Source organism: Eublepharis macularius, chromosome 4 (genome assembly GCF_028583425.1).
Source record: "Eublepharis macularius isolate TG4126 chromosome 4, MPM_Emac_v1.0, whole genome shotgun sequence".
Classification (NCBI taxonomy): Eukaryota; Metazoa; Chordata; class Lepidosauria; order Squamata; family Eublepharidae; genus Eublepharis; species Eublepharis macularius.
Window position 1 is genome coordinate 186642620 of NC_072793.1, and position 17170 is coordinate 186659789.

At 53.0% G+C, this 17170-nt stretch overlaps 2 protein-coding genes across 3 annotated transcripts in view; one reads left to right on the forward strand and one right to left on the reverse strand.

Moving 5' to 3' along the window:
• LOC129328487 (H-2 class II histocompatibility antigen, E-S beta chain-like) overlaps nt 1–17170 on the reverse strand; it is a 261776-nt gene that overhangs the window by 140097 nt on the left and 104509 nt on the right. The window lies entirely within an intron of this gene.
• On the forward strand, nt 2463–16638 carry LOC129328504 (HLA class II histocompatibility antigen, DR alpha chain-like). Of its 2 annotated transcripts, none has more exons than XM_054977611.1 (5): nt 2463–2565; nt 3693–3950; nt 13749–14030; nt 14927–15116; nt 15392–16638. In XM_054977611.1, exons 1-4 carry the CDS (start codon nt 2493–2495, stop codon nt 15079–15081), a joined length of 768 nt encoding a protein of 255 aa, XP_054833586.1. In that variant the 5' UTR covers nt 2463–2492; the 3' UTR covers nt 15082–15116; nt 15392–16638. The 2 variants fall into 2 exon arrangements, with proteins under 2 accessions (XP_054833586.1, XP_054833587.1); XM_054977612.1 differs by having other exon boundaries at nt 3696–3950.

The following is a 17170-nucleotide window of genomic DNA, read 5'->3' on the forward strand; positions in this document are numbered from 1 at the left end:
GTCCAGGAGATCACCAGCCACTACCTGGAGGTTGACAACCTTGTTTTTTCTGAGATGTGCCAGGAGGGATGGGCTGGTAGCAACTCAAGCCCAAAGGGGACTGGTCCATGGAAGCCCCCCCCCCAAGCAGGCTAGGCAAGCACTAGCTACTTCCCGTGGACATGGGGGATGATGGGTGGCAGTCTAGATCCGTTGCTGCCGTTCACCTCTCCATACACAGCCTGATGCAAATCCCATCCCCTTTGGGGGAGCAGGCGGAGCGTCCCCACTGGCTGGGAATGCTCAGTCAGCCCCCACTGGCAGTGCCAATTCCCACAGGTCCCTCCCTCCCAGCAAGGTCAGGGCAGGCGGCAGAGCAGCAGCCACTGGGCCACGGATCCAGACACTCTGGCAGCTGGCCTCCTGGGAGCTCAAGAGGATCTCTCTGTGGAGGGGCGGTGGAGGGCCAGCCAAGCTCTATCCATGGCATTGCCAGGCAGGTGGGAAGTCCCTGCAGACCCCATCTGGCCAGAGCTGCCACTGGTCAGACAGAGCATGAGGCGGCTTTGGGGAGCATGGCCCCAAATTTCAGGGGGACTTCTTCGGTACAAGTGGTTCCATGGGTGGGGGGAATTCAGCCAAAGGCTGGCAGGGAGCAGAGGCTTGAAGTACTTAATTTATTGGGGGGGGGAGAAAATTGCCAATGTGGGGATTCGAGGGACAGCTCTGCAGTGGTTTGTCTCTTTTCTCCACGGTCGGGGACAGAGGGTGGCACTAGGGGAGAAGTTGTCATCCCGCCACCTGTTGGTTTGCGGTGTCCCTCAAGGGGCAATACTCTCCCCCCTGCTATTTAACGTATATATGTGCCCCCTCGACCAGCTGGTACAGAGTTTCAGATGTGGGTGCCATCAATAAGCAGATGACACCCAATTGTATCTGATGATGGACGGCCAGCCTGGCTCTGCCCCAGATGTCCTGGAACGTGCCTTTGGAGCTGTGACTGGATGGTTGAAGCAGAGTCGGCTGAGACTGAATCCCTTGAAGACGGAGGTCCTGCATGTGGGTCTAGGGTCCAGGGGTGTGGGACTCCGGCTCCCTGCTCTCGATGGAGCGCCACTTACGCTAGTGTCGAGAGTGAGGAGCCTGGGGGTGGTCCTGGATGCTTCCCTGTCTATGGAGGCACAGGTCGCAGCGGTTGTTAGATCCTCTTTCTTCTATCTAAGACAGGCTCGACAACTTGTCCCCTGCTTATCGACTCATGACCTTACGATAGTGATCCAGGCAACGGTCACCTCCAGATTAGACTACTGCAACTGGTTCTATGCAGGGCTTCCCTTGGGCTCAATCCAGAAACTGCAGCTGGTTCAGAACGCAGCTGCACGGGTGGTGGCCAGAGCACCAATCATGGCTCATATAACACCTGTCCTCCGTCAGCTGCACTGGTTACCGGTTGAGTACCGGGTCCAGTTCAAGGTTCTGGTGCTGACCTATAAAGCCCTATGCGGACTGGGCCCAGCATACCTTCGGGACCGCCTCTCCCCATATGTTCCCCCGAGGTCGCTTCGATCAGCCACTAGGAACTTGCTGAGGGTCCCTGGCCCCAGGGAGGTCTGCCTGGCCTCTACCAGAGCCAGGGCCTTCTCGGTTCTGGCTCCGACCTGGTGGAACTCTCTGTCTGAGGAAACTAGGGCCCGGCAGGATTTGTTATCTTTCCACTGGGCCTGCAAGACGGAGATGTTCCGCCAGGCATTTGGTGGGGGCTGGGCTGTCCGGCCAGACCACTGAAGACCTTCCACCAGCCATGCAGGAAAATGCTGTATTTTAATATTTCATACCCGCCGATTTTAATGGTTTTGATATAATGTTTTAATGTTTTTATAATGTTTTATTGTTTTAAACTGTTGCTAAACCGCCTGAGCCGGTCTAGAAATGTGATTAAATAAATAAATCAGAACCCCACCAGCTGTGGAAAGGGGCTTGATGAGCAGCACAAGAAACAAATAGCTGTTGGAAAGGGGTTTTTGAGGGGGGGGGGGTTCTGTCTCAGGTCCGGAAGAAGAGCTGGGAGGGGCTGGCTTGGGCCTCTTTGGGAATCCGGAGGAGCCACTGCAGGTGCACGACTGGGGGGAGCAGCTATCATGCCCAGCCCTGCTCTTCTGACCAGCGTGTGCCAGGGGTGAGAGGATGCAGCACCTGCTCTGCAGGGCAACACAGGCAGGGGAGGCTTCGGGGATCCCGACCTCTTTCCCTTCCTCCCCTCGTCCTTTTTGCCGGGCAGGGCTGGCAGCTTTTGCCTTCTGGGCTCCAGTGGCCGGGAGTTCCCTCCGTCTACTGCTTGGGCTGAATTCTGGGGCTCTTCTGCCCGGCAACAGACTGGTCGGCACCCTGGCCTTTTCTCATTGGCTGCCGTGGCCCTACTCTCCCCCGCACCCATCAGGGGTTTGGACCGAGCTCTGCCCCGCTGCCTCCATCGCCCCCTCGGCACTCTATACTGGGCACGTCGCTCCTCTGAGATGGCAGCGGGAATGGGGGGCTTGGCTGGGTGCCTGTGGCTACTATCCCTCCTGGGTGGGCACCTTGTGGCAGGTAAGAGCCCCCTCCCCCCCCCCGCAAGGCATAGGGTAAGGCTGGGAGGGAGCGGAGGCTTGAAGTACTTAATTTATTGCGGGGAGGGGGGACAAAAATTCTCTGGAGAAGGAAGCTGGGAGCTCAGATTCGCCTTACCTTAGAAAATATTTACAAATTGCGATTTTCCCTCAAACTTTCCCCTTGCCTTTCAAATAAATGCCAAACAGCGGAGAGCAAAAGGAACCCGCGATCAAACCCCCGTGAGATAGCAGAGAAGTCAAGTGCCCCGGGGAGGGGCCAGACTCCCTGCTCCGAATGATGGGAGGGGGGTCTCAGGGGAGCAGGCTGGTTTCTGGGATGTGGGGTCTCCACTAATAAGGACTGAGGGGTCTTCTCCCCCTCCCTCCCATCCTCAATACCTCTGAGGATGACTCCTCTTTCTGCCGGGCTGAGAAACGGCCTGTTACTTGCCGCACAAGAAGTCTTGACGTGCGTCTTTTCACATTGGGTAGGAAGGAGAATTCAATAACTTGTGGGGGGAAGCCCTGCCCCTGCCAGCTGCAGCCCCTCTCCAGGCCCCACGTCCTCTGATTTGGATGTCCCCAAGTCCTTTGTCTGCCAGGGGGTGCTCTCTCTTTCGGACCCCGGTGCGAGTTCTCCCACTTCAGAAAGCTCCCTCTCACCATTCCTCCTCTGTCTTGGAAGGGGGATGGAAGTGCCCCATAGACCCAATGGGGGTCCCAGCCTTGCTGCTTGCGGGTTGCTCTCATCCTTTTCCTTTGCCCCAGAGGAGGGAGTTGTCTCCTTCCTCACCCTCCTCTTCCTCTGGGACATGCAAGGAATGGAGGACCCCTCCACCAGCATAGAGGGGGGGAGTGCGGCAGCAGTCACTGTTTCTAGGACTGCAGACCTGTGGGGTTGGGGAGGGCTTCCTTCCTCCAGTCCTAGCAGGGCGTGGATGTGTCACCTCACCTCCAAGCTCGGCTTGGGGGTATTCAGAGGGTTCACTCCTGCTGCTGGAAGGGGAGAGGCCTGGCCCCAAATCTCCATTCCCCCAGATGGTGCATGTGTGAATGGTAGGTCACTCCAACTCTCTGGCTAACACTCAGCTCCATCTCTTTACTTCTTCCTGGGCGGGGGGGCAGCAGAGGACGTGCTGTCACATGTGGCATTTGTGCAGCGGACCCTGGCCTCGGAGAAGGGGCCTGCCGAGTTCATGCGTGACATCAACGGTGATGAGGTCTACCACGTGGACTTGGAGCAGAAAGAGACTGTTTGGTGGCTGCCCCAGTTCCCGGAGTTTGTCAGTTTCGAGGCCCAGGGCGCACTGAGCAACATCGCCATCCTCCGCTCCAACCTGGACATCCTCATGCGCCGCTCCAACTACACCCCAGAGGAGAACGGTACCACTGAACCCATCGGGCCCCTTGTGGCAGGAGGCTCAGACACCCCCTCCTCTACCCTCAACTTGGCATCTGCTGCTCTGCCCTCCCTGGACTTCAAGCTGAGAAAAGGCCTTTTGTCTACCGGTGTTGGGAATTCATTTCCTCAATCCTGGCTTCAGTCTAGTTTTAGATTTCCCCCGGACTTCTGTGGCATCTCTCTCTGCTCTGCCACCACTTTTATATATTATGGTGGCTTCTCAGATGGGATGGGGGATGGGAGGAGAGACAGGGGTGTGAGGGAGACCTGAGGTAACGGCTCTCTGGATTCCTGGCTGTCCCAGTACCACATTCTGGCTTCTCCTTTATTTGTTTAAAACCTCCTTAGTTGCCACAAAGAGTAAAAGAGGGGAGGGAAACTTTATTTAGCTGGGTGGCAGCATGTGAGCTTTGTGCCCCCTGAAGCACTTAATTGAGAGGTAAACAAAACCCCTTTCACACAGCTATTTTGACTTGACAAGACACTGGTGGAACTGAACAAACATTTAGTTACAGGAAATAAGATGTAACATAGTATAGGTTCAGTATGGAAGAATCAGTTTGGAATATACAATTGGCTCTCAACCTCACCCTCCAGAAATTATAATAATAATGTAATAATAACAATATTTGACTTATATACCACCTTTCAGGACAACTTAATGTCTACTCAGAGAAGTTTACAAAGTATGTCATTATTATCCCCACAACAAAACCCCCTGTGAGGTGGGTGGGGTTGAAAGAGCTCCTAGAAGCTGTGACTGACCCAAGGTCGCCTAGCTAGCTTTAAGTGGAGGAGTGAGGAATCAGATCCAGTTCTCCAGATTAGAGTCCCACACTCTTAACCACTACCACTACACCAAACTGGCTTTTCACACTTTAAAACTCTACTTTAGTTACCAGATGCAAACGCTGAAGGGAGGTTTGACTCTGTGCTGTTAGCCACAGCTTAGAAGCTTGTATTAGCTCTATAGCTTAGAAGCTTGTATGAGATCTATCAGAAATATGTGTGGCCTCTTTAAGGCTTTGAATGATGGGAATTGTAGTTTACACTGCCACCAACAAGACGAGGGATATTTGAAGCCTTAATGACCTTGTTCCTGTTTTTAGTGTAATGTTTTACAACCTCTCTTCCTCCCTTTGTCTGTACTGAGCATCTCCCACGAGGAAAGGGGGGAAATGACTGCGTTTACTATCCTGGAGTTCCAGGTTACCACTCCTCTTTAGCTACCGCTGACCCAAGGGATTCCATTCCCACTGACCCAGAACTAACTCACAGTTCAGCCAAGAGACGCGATCATCTTGAATAAACTACTGCTATAAGACACAAGAAGCATCCGTCTCAAAGCTTCTCTCCCTTCTCCTAATGAGGAGAAGTGCAAAGGGATGGAATTTTAGAATTCTCCACCCACCGCAGATTAAGTCAGCATGTTCTCTGCTCTGGCATCAGAAAGCATCACGAGAAGCTCCCAAAAGTAAAAGGGGACGGAAACTAATATATCCCCCAGGGACCGGGAGGGAAAATGTGCGTCGGCGTTGCATGCTACCTTCATCCACATCGTTTTGCTTCACTGCCAGTAAAAGGGACGGAGGAATCCGTTCCCAGCAGAAAGTAACTGCTAATGATTGCCTTGTAAAGTTTGTCTGTGATGCAAATTGCTCCATTTACTAACCGCTCAGCACAACTCAAGAGCCACTGCCGGGCTGCAAGCCCTTTCCCCCTCACCCAGCGGCGTAAAAGTGCCAAGGATTGAAGTCTTTAGAGATATCTCCTAGCAGCACAGATCCCTCCGAAGCCTAGAGCCAGACAGGAAAATTGTGCAGCTTACAGATACCTAAAGGATAACCAATCTAATACTTGTTGCTGAAGAAGAAAGGGAGAGGAAGCTGGCTTAAAGCAGGAGACTGAAGGGTTAAAGAGCGCACAGCGACATCTAGTGGTCAGTTCATGTTACTACAGTGAATTTCCACCCAGAGCAGCAGACAAGCCGAAGCTAGACAGGCAGCTGCAGCACCGTCACAGCGCCACCAGTGGATCCAAGGAGACATTGCAATGGGAAATTCTTCTGAGAATCCATCAGATAATGTCCCTAACCCCAACCAAATGGCGCATGATGAGCAAGAAGCAGAGCCTGCTCTTGGTTCACGAAACAGAGCCTTGACAGCTGAAATGCGTGAACACTTGTGTGCAATGAAGGCAGAAAGATATAAGAAGGCAGAGACGGAACGGATCAAGCTAAAGAAAGAGCTGGATAGCCTAACAGACGTCTGTGAGCCAGAGGACCTGTCCTCTACCCGGGCACGTCTGCTGTATCGTATAGCCAAATGGGCTTCTAACAATGAATTCATTGTTAGCACCTTGAAGAGGTTGGACACGGAAGAAGCACGGGAAGAGCAGCTACACTTTGAGGCCAAGGTTGATGAACGAGAGCGACTTGTGAACTCCTGCATTGATGACCTGGAATTGCGCATCAAGGCAGAACATTTGAAGCTCCTAGATGCAACCGATGAGGATCCCCAAGAGACAGCTGCTCCGGAGCGGAATCTGCCTCCTCAGACCAGTCTTCCAAGCCCCACCACATCTTCAAAGCCCAAGGAGGACCCTAGCTGCAAATCACCTAGGGCCCCATCCTCTACATCCTCTTCTTCCTGTCACAGCCGCTTATCGCGAAAGTCAACTGAGGCAGCCAGAATGCAGGCTGAAATGGCTGTCATGGAGATGGAGCTTGAATTCACCAAGAAGCAGCAGGCTCTTAAGACACAGCTGGCTACACTTGAGAAGGAGATCGAATTGAACAAGATGCGGGTCCGAGCTAAACTCCTGAATGGTGGTCCACTGGAAGCAGAGTCCAGTCTCGCTGCGCTGGAGGTGGAAGATGCGTCCCATCGAGTCCTGTCCTACGTGAAGGACCACGCGCACCCACGCGAATGCAGGCCGCTCAACCCCACTGCTCCAGTTTTCTTCCCATGCAGACTGATGGCAGCGCGTCAGCCTATGCCCAGATCGCCTCTGTCCTTCACTCCTGTCCCTAGGAACCGAGATCCAGCGCGACATCCGCCTCTGTCCTTCACTCCTGTCCCTAGGAACCGAGATCCAGTGCAACATCAGGAACCTAAGGTTAGTGAGGTGCCTCGGAGAACCAAAAGGGACCTCATGGACCGTGGTGTGCAGAAGTTCTCGGATTGCCCAGAGGACTACATGATCTGGAGGGCATCTTTCCAGGCAGCAATCAGGGACATGATGCTTCAGGCCGATGAAGAAATCACCCTCCTGACCGCATGGCTGGGACCTGAATCTGCTGCACAGGCAAGTCGCATTTACAACGCATACATCGAAGACCCCTGGACAGCCCTTGACTTGATCTGGGAACGCCTTGATGAGCGCTATGGAACATCTTGGCAAATCGAAACCTCATTCCTGTTGAAACTGAAGAAGTTTCCCAAGATACCCGCCTCTAACCCTCGTAAGTTATGGGACCTGGCTGATCTCCTTGTGGAGCTAAGGAATGCCATGCGCAACCCAGCTTTACCAGGGCTGGCAACTCTTGATCAGCATTTAACACAGAGGGAAATCACGGAAAAGTTACCAGCTCCACTACAAGACAGATGGGGCGACGAAGTTTATGCCTATCAGGCTGAAAATGAAGGGCAGTATCCTCCTTTCTCACTCCTGGTGGACTTTGTTTGCTGGCTGGCTAGGTCACGTAATGATCCACAGTGCGGATATGCCGTGCGCACTTCTGAATCCCGCATCGAGAAGGCACCTCTACGAGACAACAAGCCTAAGGCAGCGGTCTCCGTGCTGAAGACGGGAGTCTCAAGTGCTGCAGCAAAATCCTACCCTGGGAAGAAACTAGCTCACCAGTCACATGCTCAGGAACCACCTGCACAGCAGTACTATTGTCCACTTCACAAGTACAAACACCCGGCGAATAGATGTAAGTCTTTCAGAGAGATGCCTCTGGTGGCACGGACGGCCCTGTTAAAACAGCACAAAGTGTGCCCCAAGTGTTGCAAGACTCGGGATCACACAGCTACAGATTGCAAGGCCAGCGTCAAGTGTTATGTATGCAGTAGTGACGCGCACCCGACTGCCATGCATCCAGATCCTGACCTGGAAGCGGCGCCCACATCTACAGCCACAAGCCAAGAAGACACATCGGGCCAAGACAAGGTCGTCGCAGCCCACTGTACTCAAGTTTGCGGCAATGGGAAAAGCGACCGCTCCTGCCATCACATATGTCTCGCCAAGGTCTACCCTGCTGGTCACCCGGAATTGGCCCAGAAGATGTACGTAGTCTTAGATGGTCAAAGCAACCGGTCCTTAGCCAGCCCGGAGTTCTTTGAGCTCTTCAATTTACAGGGAGACGAAACTCCATATATCCTCAGGACGTGCGCTGGGGTCCAGCGCACGGCGGGGAGGACAGCTATCGGGTTTCAGATCGAACCACTCAATGGCGGCAACCAGTTCTCCCTACCAACATTGTTAGAATGTGATGCCCTACCCGGCGATCGCGACCAGATACCGACACCAGAGGTGGCAATCCATCATCCCCATCTACGACCGATTGCAGATCAAATTCCTGCCCTAGATCCAGATGCACAAATCATGCTTCTGCTCGGAATAGATGTCTCTGATCTTTTGGCCTGCCATGAGCTGCTCATGGGACCCCCTGGCACTCCACACGCCCAGAGGTATGATCTGGGGTGGGTCATCATAGGGAATATCTGTATTGATCGTCTGCAGATGCCAAGCCAGGTGAGTGTCTTTGCCACAACTGTCCTAGATAATGGGAGAGCCTCACACTTGAAACCATGTCCAGAACACTTCACGCTGACTGAACAGGACTATGACTTAGGAGCCACAGTGTTCCAGACAACCAAAGAGGACAACATGCTCGCCCCATCTAGAGAAGACAAGCAATTCCTGCAGTTAATGGAAAGGGAACTTCAGCAAGACGACTCCGGGAGTTGGATCGCCCCACTTCCTTTCCGCACGCCTAGACAGCAACTACCCAACAACCATGAACAAGCCTTATCTCGACTCAATACCTTGCGCAGAACCCTGGCAAGAAAGCCCGAGATGAAAGTCCATTTCGTGGAATTCATGGACAAGATGCTGCAGAATAACCATGCAGAAATTGCACCTCCACTACGAGAGGGAGAAGAATGTTGGTACCTGCCATTCTTTGGGGTGTACCATCCCCAAAAGCCTGGCCAGATCAGAGTGGTCTTCGATTCCAGTGCCCAATACCGGGGCTTCTCGTTGAACAAGGCCCTCCTAACTGGACCAGACCTGACCAACAGCCTACTTGGCGTACTCATCCGCTTCAGGAAAGAAGCCGTAGCTGTCATGGCAGACATCCAGCAGATGTTCTACTCCTTCCTTGTCAGAGAGGACCACCGCAATTACCTACGATTCTTATGGTTTAGTGACGAGCAACACAGCCAGACCGTCACAGAATATCGCATGAGAGTCCACGTGTTTGGCAACGGACCATCCCCAGCAATTGCTAACTATGGGTTGCATCAAACTGCACGCATAGGAGAAGGGAGGTATGGCCCGGACGCAAGGCGATTTGTGGAACGGGACTTCTACGTGGATGATGGGCTGAAGTCCTTGCCCACTCCAGAGGAAGCTGTGGACCTGCTAAAGAGAACGCAACAAATGCTGGCTGCAGCTAACCTAAGGCTGCACAAAATTGCATCCAACAGCACGAAGGTGTTAGAGGCATTTGCTCCGGAAGACCACGCCAAGGGGTTACAGGATCTGGACTTGGGTGGTGATGCTCCCCTCCTCCAACGCAGCCTTGGACTGAGTTGGGACCTGAAGAAGGACACCTTTGCCTTCCGAGCACCAGCCCAAGAGAAGCAGTTCACACGACGAGGAGTCCTGTCAGCAGTAAACAGCCTATTCGATCCCTTGGGGTTTGCTGCACCAGTGACCATCCAAGGGAAGCATCTCTTACGTACTCTCTCCCTAGGTACCAAAGACTGGGATGAGCCTCTTCCCCCCGACCAAAGAAAGGAATGGGAGGCTTGGAGAGACTCGCTCAGCTGCCTGCAAGCCATCCACATACCACGCACCTACGTGTCAGTATCACCTGTCGCCGCCTCACGCAGAGAGCTGCACGTCTTCTCAGATGCATCAACGAAGGCTATCGCAGCCGTAGCATATCTACAGGTTGTCGGTGGGGAGAACCACGTCCACGTGGGTTTTGTCCTGGGAAAGGCCAAGCTAGCCCCTCAACAGGGACACACCATTCCACGCTTGGAACTATGCGGTGCTGTGCTGGCTGTAGAGCTTGCAGAAACAATAGAGAGAGAACTGGACCTTACGTTTGATAATACTACCTTTTACACGGACAGCAAAGTAGTGCTCGGATACATACACAATCAAAGCCGTCGGTTCTATGTGTATGTTAGCAACCGAGTAGAACGCATCCGGCAATTTTCACGCCCTGACCAGTGGCGACATGTCCCTACGGATCAGAATCCGGCAGATCATGCAACGCGGTCTATTCCTGCCTCTCAGCTGGCTGGGTCCTCCTGGCTAAAGGGACCTGACTTCCTCCTGCATCCAGACAACTTGTTATGGCACGAGGAGGAACACTATGAGCTCTTAGACCCAGACCACGACAAGGAGGTACGGCCTCAAGTCACTTGCATGAAAGTGGAAATACAGACCAGCTGCTACCTGGAAGCACGGCGATTCGAACGCTTCTCCAAATGGACGCCACTTGTACTAGGGGTGGCACGCCTCATCCACTTCACTCGTCGCTGGAACAAAGATCCGACCCTACCAGAAGCGCAACGCAGGGCAGAAATCCTGATCCTCCAGAGTGTACAACACGAGTTCTACTTGGAAGAACTTGACAGTACCAAAAAGGAATTACCTATACCCAAGAACAGCACGCTACTCAAGCTGAACCCCTACCTTGATGATGATGGTCTGCTTCGGGTAGGAGGACGCCTCAGGGCGGCTGATGTGGCCCCCACAGTAGCGAATCCAATCATCCTTCCAGCTCGACATCATGTGACTGTCCTCTTGGTGCGACACCACCACGAGCGGGTACATCACCAAGGACGCCACTTCACAGAGGGAGCCATCAGAGCAGCAGGTCTATGGATCGTAGGAGCAAAGAGATGTATTGCCACAGTCCTACAGGCCTGTGTACAATGTCGGAAACTCAAGGGTCCCCATCAACAACAGAAGATGGCTGACCTGCCACCGGAACGACTCAGTACCGAGCCCCCTTTCACCAATGTTGGACTTGACGTGTTTGGACCCTGGAATGTGGTGACGCGCAAAACCAGGGGAGGACAGGCCAACAGCAAACGATGGGCAGTGCTTTTCACATGTCTGAGTATCCGAGCTGTGCATATTGAAGTGATCGAGTCCATGGATACCTCCAGCTTCATAAATGCCCTCAGAAGATTCCTTGCCATACGGGGACCTGTCAAGCTATTGAGGTCTGACCGTGGAACGAAGTTTGTTGGCGCCTGCAAGGAGCTGGGAATCAATGGAAGCACAGATCTTGATCCAACCCTCAGCAGCTACCTGAGTGATCAGAATTGTAAATGGATCTTCAATCCTCCCCATGCCTCTCACATGGGAGGAGTGTGGGAACGCATGATTGGCATTGCGCGCAGAATATTAGACTCTATGCTAGCAGGAAAACCTTCTCTCACTCATGAGACCTTAACCACCCTCCTGGCAGAGGTGTCTGCTATCATCAATGCCAGACCTTTAGTTCCAGTATCCTCTGATCCTGAGAACCCTACCATCTTAACACCAGCCACCTTGCTGACACAGAAGACAGGCAACTGGCCTGCACCTCAGGGAGACTTCATCTCTAAAGATATGTTCAAGCAGCAATGGAGGCAAGTTCAACTCCTCGCTAACACCTTTTGGAAGCGATGGAAGCAAGAGTACCTCCCCACTCTACAATGCCGACGCAAGTGGGAGAAGTCCGAGCCCAACTTACGAGAAGGTGACGTCGTCCTCCTGAAAGACAAGGACGCCCCCAGAAACTCATGGCCCATGGGACTCATAGACCGAGTTCTGCCCAGTGCGGATGGGTTAGTCCGCAAGGTTGACATCCGTGTCGCTAGACATGACGGCCCGAAGATTTTCACCAGACCAGTCACCGAGGTGGTCCTGCTTGTACGGAAGACTGATCTTGAAGACTGAATCTCAAGCTTTGCATGTCACTGTTTTGCTTATCTTAGCCTGTAGCGTAGCATGCCTTATATACTCAGTTACATATGTAGTGCATGTAGTATATGCTTAGTATTCTACTAGCCTTGCATGTTGGGGTGGAATCCACAGGATCCCAGGCGGGGAGTGTGCTGTTAGCCACAGCTTAGAAGCTTGTATTAGCTCTATAGCTTAGAAGCTTGTATGAGATCTATCAGAAATATGTGTGGCCTCTTTAAGGCTCTGAATGATGGGAATTGTAGTTTACACTGCCACCAACAAGACGAGGGATATTTGAAGCCTTAATGACCTTGTTCCTGTTTTTAGTGTAATGTTTTACAACCTCTCTTCCTCCCTTTGTCTGTACTGAGCATCTCCCACGAGGAAAGGGGGGAAATGACTGCAGTTTACTATCCTGGAGTTCCAGGTTACCACTCCTCTTTAGCTACCGCTGACCCAAGGGATTCCATTCCCACTGACCCAGAACTAACTCACAGTTCAGCCAAGAGACGCGATCATCTTGAATAAACTACTGCTATAAGACACAAGAAGCATCCGTCTCTTGGCTGAACTGTGAGTTAGTTCTGGGTCAGTGGGAATGGAATCCCTTGGGTCAGCGGTAGCTAAAGAGGAGTGGTAACCTGGAACTCCAGGATAGACTCCTTTTCCTCCACACAGCTTCCCTGCATTCAAGGTTCACCGGTAACCTTTCTTACCAGAGCTGACCGGCTCACTGCTCAGGTTCCAGGAGGCTCTTCTATCTCACGGAGATCCTGGTCGCAGAACACGGGGCTGTTTCAGGGGAATGCGCGAGTACAGAGTGCTTTATCGAGTATATCAACACCACTTTTTATTTTTCAAGGGATGGAACTTGCGCACAAAAAGCTAGAACTGAGGGGGCCTTCAACAGGGTTCGTGTTTATTGTGCTGAAAACAAATTCCCTTCCCTGGCCTGACCCAAAATCCTAACTGAAAGCCTAAATAGAAAGCTCTTGCTGTCAACCAGTAGAGTTCCAGGAGCTCAGATAGGCGAGCACTCTCTGGGATTTACCTCAGGCCTAATTGCTCCATGATTGCTTCAGAACTTCTGCAGGGGAGGGTCCACCACAGAGAATGCCAGTGTACGGGCAGCTATTTGATTTTGCCCACATGCAGTTTGGCACCTGCAAGAGACCCTGTTCAGAAGAGCAAAGCTGCTGTGGAGGAACATCAGGAGAGAGGTGGTCCCGTGGGTATGCTGGGCCAAGCCCATATACCATATATCCACACACCCCCATCTCAGTATCCCTACCCTTCCCATCCTCCTGAGAGATCCTCCCCTCTGGAGGCTGCCTGTTGCCCCCCCTTGACCTGGGGTTGGTGGATCCCCAGAGCTCATCCTGTGCCAGGCAGGCCCAGACAGGCACCCTCCATACACTGATACTGACCCAGATGTTCGGCCAAGGAGGGGGGGGATAATCTTTCCCCTTTAATGAGTGGAGATTCCATTCTCAGAACATTGGGGAGTTATGAAGGGGGCCTCAGTCTGCAATCCAGACCTGCAACACAAACTCTCCTCTGTCCCCCCCCCCGCCTTATAGTCCCCCCTCAGGTGACGGTGTACTCGGAAAAGCCAGTGGAGCTGGGGGAGCCCAACTTGCTCATCTGCCTGGCGGACGAGTTCTCACCACCGGTAGTGAAGCTCACCTGGCTGAAGAACGGGCAGAAGGTGGAGGAGCACGTGCAGGAGACGGTCTTCTACCCCAGCAGAGAGAACACCTTCCGCAGGTTCTCCTACCTGCCCTTCGTCCCGGAGGCCGAGGACGTCTACTACTGCCGGGTGGAGCACTGGGGCCTGGCCCAGCCCCTCACCAAGGAGTGGAGTAAGGATTGTGGGGGAGATTTCTTCTAGGGGGACCAGGGTGAGTTTGTATGCAGGGAGTCCCACAAGTGTAACAGTGGCTATCACAGATTGCATGCTACAGACAAGGACAGTCATATTAACAGACTACACCTGAGAGTCACCAAGGGATGCCACGTGCGTGTGTGAATCGGAGCCTTTTCTCAGGCCGGGCCGGGGGGGTGGCCCCCACAGACTCTTGGCTGTGCTTGCTGCAAAGGGCTCCAGAGCTCCAGCTGGCCTTCAATCAAGAGTTTGGTGTGGAGGTTAAAGAGCAGCAGGACTCTAATCTGGGTTTGATTCCCCCCTCCTCTGCTTGAAGCCAGCTGGGTGACCTTGGGTCAGTCCCAGCTCTCTCAGAGCTCTCTCAGCCCCACCCACCTCACAGGGGGATTGCGGAGATAATAGTAACATACTTTATAAGCCGCTCTGAGTGAGCATTAAGTTGTCCTGAAGGGCAGTATATAAATCAAATGTTGTCGTTACTGACTTCTTTAGAGCCCACTTTTGTCTCTAAGTCTCAAGAGCAATCCAATTAATCAGATACCTCCAGTATACAATGTAGTAGGACTAGGATTACAGAGCTAGAAAAAGGGACATGACATACCAATAATCAAGAAAAGGGGTTACGAAGATAGAGGATGTTGCATTCAAAAGGGAGGGGCTATGTACGAGGATCGGTGCAATTGCATGGGCAGGGGGGGGATCAGTGCTGGGGCCGCTGCCCTTGAACGTCTCCATGGAAGGTTTGGGGGCCAAGGGGGGAGAGGAACTCAGCGATGCCCCTGCAGGACACAGAATCCCAGGGGAAGAACTCATGGAGGGGGTGCTGGGTCAGGTCCCTCCTTCTGTTTCTGCAAACTTACCTTCCTCTCTCAGATGCCAACATGGCTGAGCCCGTCCCAGAGACAGGGGAGAACGTGGTGTGTGGCCTGGGCCTGGTCTTGGGCATCGTGGGCGTCATCGTGGGCACCGTCCTCATCGTCAAGAGCCGGCAGATGGATGAGGCCAACTTACGCCGGAGGCCGATATGAGTCCTGCCTGCAGCTGCAGACAACTTGGGACAGAAGTGTGTGTGTGGGGGGGTCATGCTGGCCAGGTTGGGTGGGGACTCTCAGAGTGGCTCAGCGGTGCCAGGAGTGTGGTAGGAATGTGGACAGAAAGGGAGGAGCTCAAAAGAAGATCTCTGTCATAGCTGGGAGAGAAGTCAGCTTGCAAAACCACACTTGAAGTGTGTGTATGTGGGGTGGGGTCTGGCTGTGCGGGGTTCTCCGGGCGGGCTCCTCCTTGGGGCATGTCTTTGGCAAGACACGTTCTCATCCATCTTCTTTCCTTCTCTTCCAGGTAATTGACAGTAAATGTGCCACACCCTTCCTGTCGAGCTCTGCCTCTGCCTCTTTCCCGACCTGCATCCTTTGCTGCTTCTTCCTCGGCCGAGCCCCCTCCTCCTGCATCAGCGCAGCGCAGAGAATCCATTGGGGGAGCAATTTCCTGAGCCTCAGCATCCTTCAATGGGCCCCTCCCACCAATATGGTGCCCACACTGAAATGGCCCTGCAGGGGCTCAGCCAGGTGAAGGGGTCAGAGTGTCCCCCTTGGCAGTGCCCCCAAAGCCAGACCCCAGAGGTCTGCTAGCTCCTGCCCCCAATGGGCCCACCATGTTGTTTTCCATTTCTGCCATAGTCAAGTGGGACCCCCTTCTCTCATTGTGCCTTAATGGTTCTCATAGGGTCTGTTCCTGTGGCCCTTCCCTAGAAGGGGGTCCTCCCTCCCCTGGAGTCTGCTTGGAGGCCTCATCCAGTCCAGAGTGCAGGCAGAGATTTGCACTGAGATGCTTTCTGTCTCCCCACTTGCTTTGGGGTGTGTGGAGGGTTTGCCTGCCCTATTTCTGGTCCCAGAGAACCTCTGGGAAGAACCTGCTTGGACTCCTGAGTAGAACATACCAGCCATTTTATTCCTTCCACGTCAGGGACTTGGAGAGAGTCTGCCCTGGTTCTGGGCATTACATTATTAGGTAGTATTCATTCTCCCTGGTAGTGGTCAGTTGGTGAGGAAGGGGAGCTGACGGGGCCTCCTTTGGACTGGCTCCTCGTCTGTGACTTTAACAGCAGTTTGGCAGGCAGAAGTAATGCAGGTGAACCTTTTCTTGGCCTGGAGGAAGATGGTGGAAAGTCCATCTGCTTAATTTCTCTGCTGTTAGAGAAGTGGAGCCAGTAGAAAAGGAAGAAACTGTAGAGAGAGGGAGTGGACATGATCCGTGCAGGTGTGGACAGGCAGAGAAGTCAGCAGAAGACTCGGTGTTCTTCAGCAACGCCCCCCCCCCCATCCCATAATGCTGAACTTGGTCCTGGGAAGGAACCCTTCCGTAGCCTGCAGCATGAAGCCAAAGCAGCTTCCTCTAGAGCAAACCAGCCCTGCACTCCGGCCAGGCTCTTCTTCCATGGTTCAGGGCTGGGGAGGTGTTTGGGGAGAGATTTCGCTATGTAAATCTGCTTGGGGGGGGCAAGGCCTCTCCATAGCGATGCCCCTCCCAACATTTCCCTATTGCCATTTTTCTGAAAAAGGAATAAATTGGGTTTTTGTCTTGTCCAAGTGCTTCCGAGTCTTATTCCTTTATTTTAGAGCACAGATATTGCAGAGCCAAAAATGTAGCGAGACCACAAGGAGACAGTGAGTTCTGCACATTGTGCGTCAGCAAACACACATCCGTGACCGAGTAAAATGCAGCAGACGTGCACTTGTATGATATTTATTACATTACTGGGGAGGGACATATTCTTGAGCCCGCATATTCCAGCTCCCTTCATTTTATGGCCTTCAAGTCCCCCAGTCCGCCTGAAGCTGGGGGCCAGTTTTGAAACCCGTCGCTGTGTTTTCCATTGCATCCGCACAGTTTAGACCTGTGGAGCTTGTGTATAGACTTGTGGGTGGTCAGGCGCGTTCCGAGCTCCGGCCGACAGGACTGCTCTGCCGCCCACTGCTCTCATTTTGTTAAGGGGATAAAATCACATCCATTCCAATTTGTCTCTCCGTTAGCAGCAACAGGATCAGATGGCTCCAGGTTGCCGATTTATCCAGTTGCATGCGATACCTTTCAGTTCGTCCAGTGTGAGGATGTGGACAG

Excerpts from the sequence above, each read along its gene's own strand:
- LOC129328504 (XM_054977611.1), top strand. The coding sequence starts at position 2,493 with ATGGCAGCGGGAATGGGGGGCTTGGCTGGGTGCCTGTGGCTACTATCC. Across the intron at positions 2,566-3,692 it reads GGGTGGGCACCTTGTGGCAG|CAGAGGACGTGCTGTCACAT; the intron begins GTAAGAGCCCCC and ends GCGGGGGGGCAG. Across the intron at positions 14,031-14,926 it reads GCCCCTCACCAAGGAGTGGA|ATGCCAACATGGCTGAGCCC; the intron begins GTAAGGATTGTG and ends TTCCTCTCTCAG.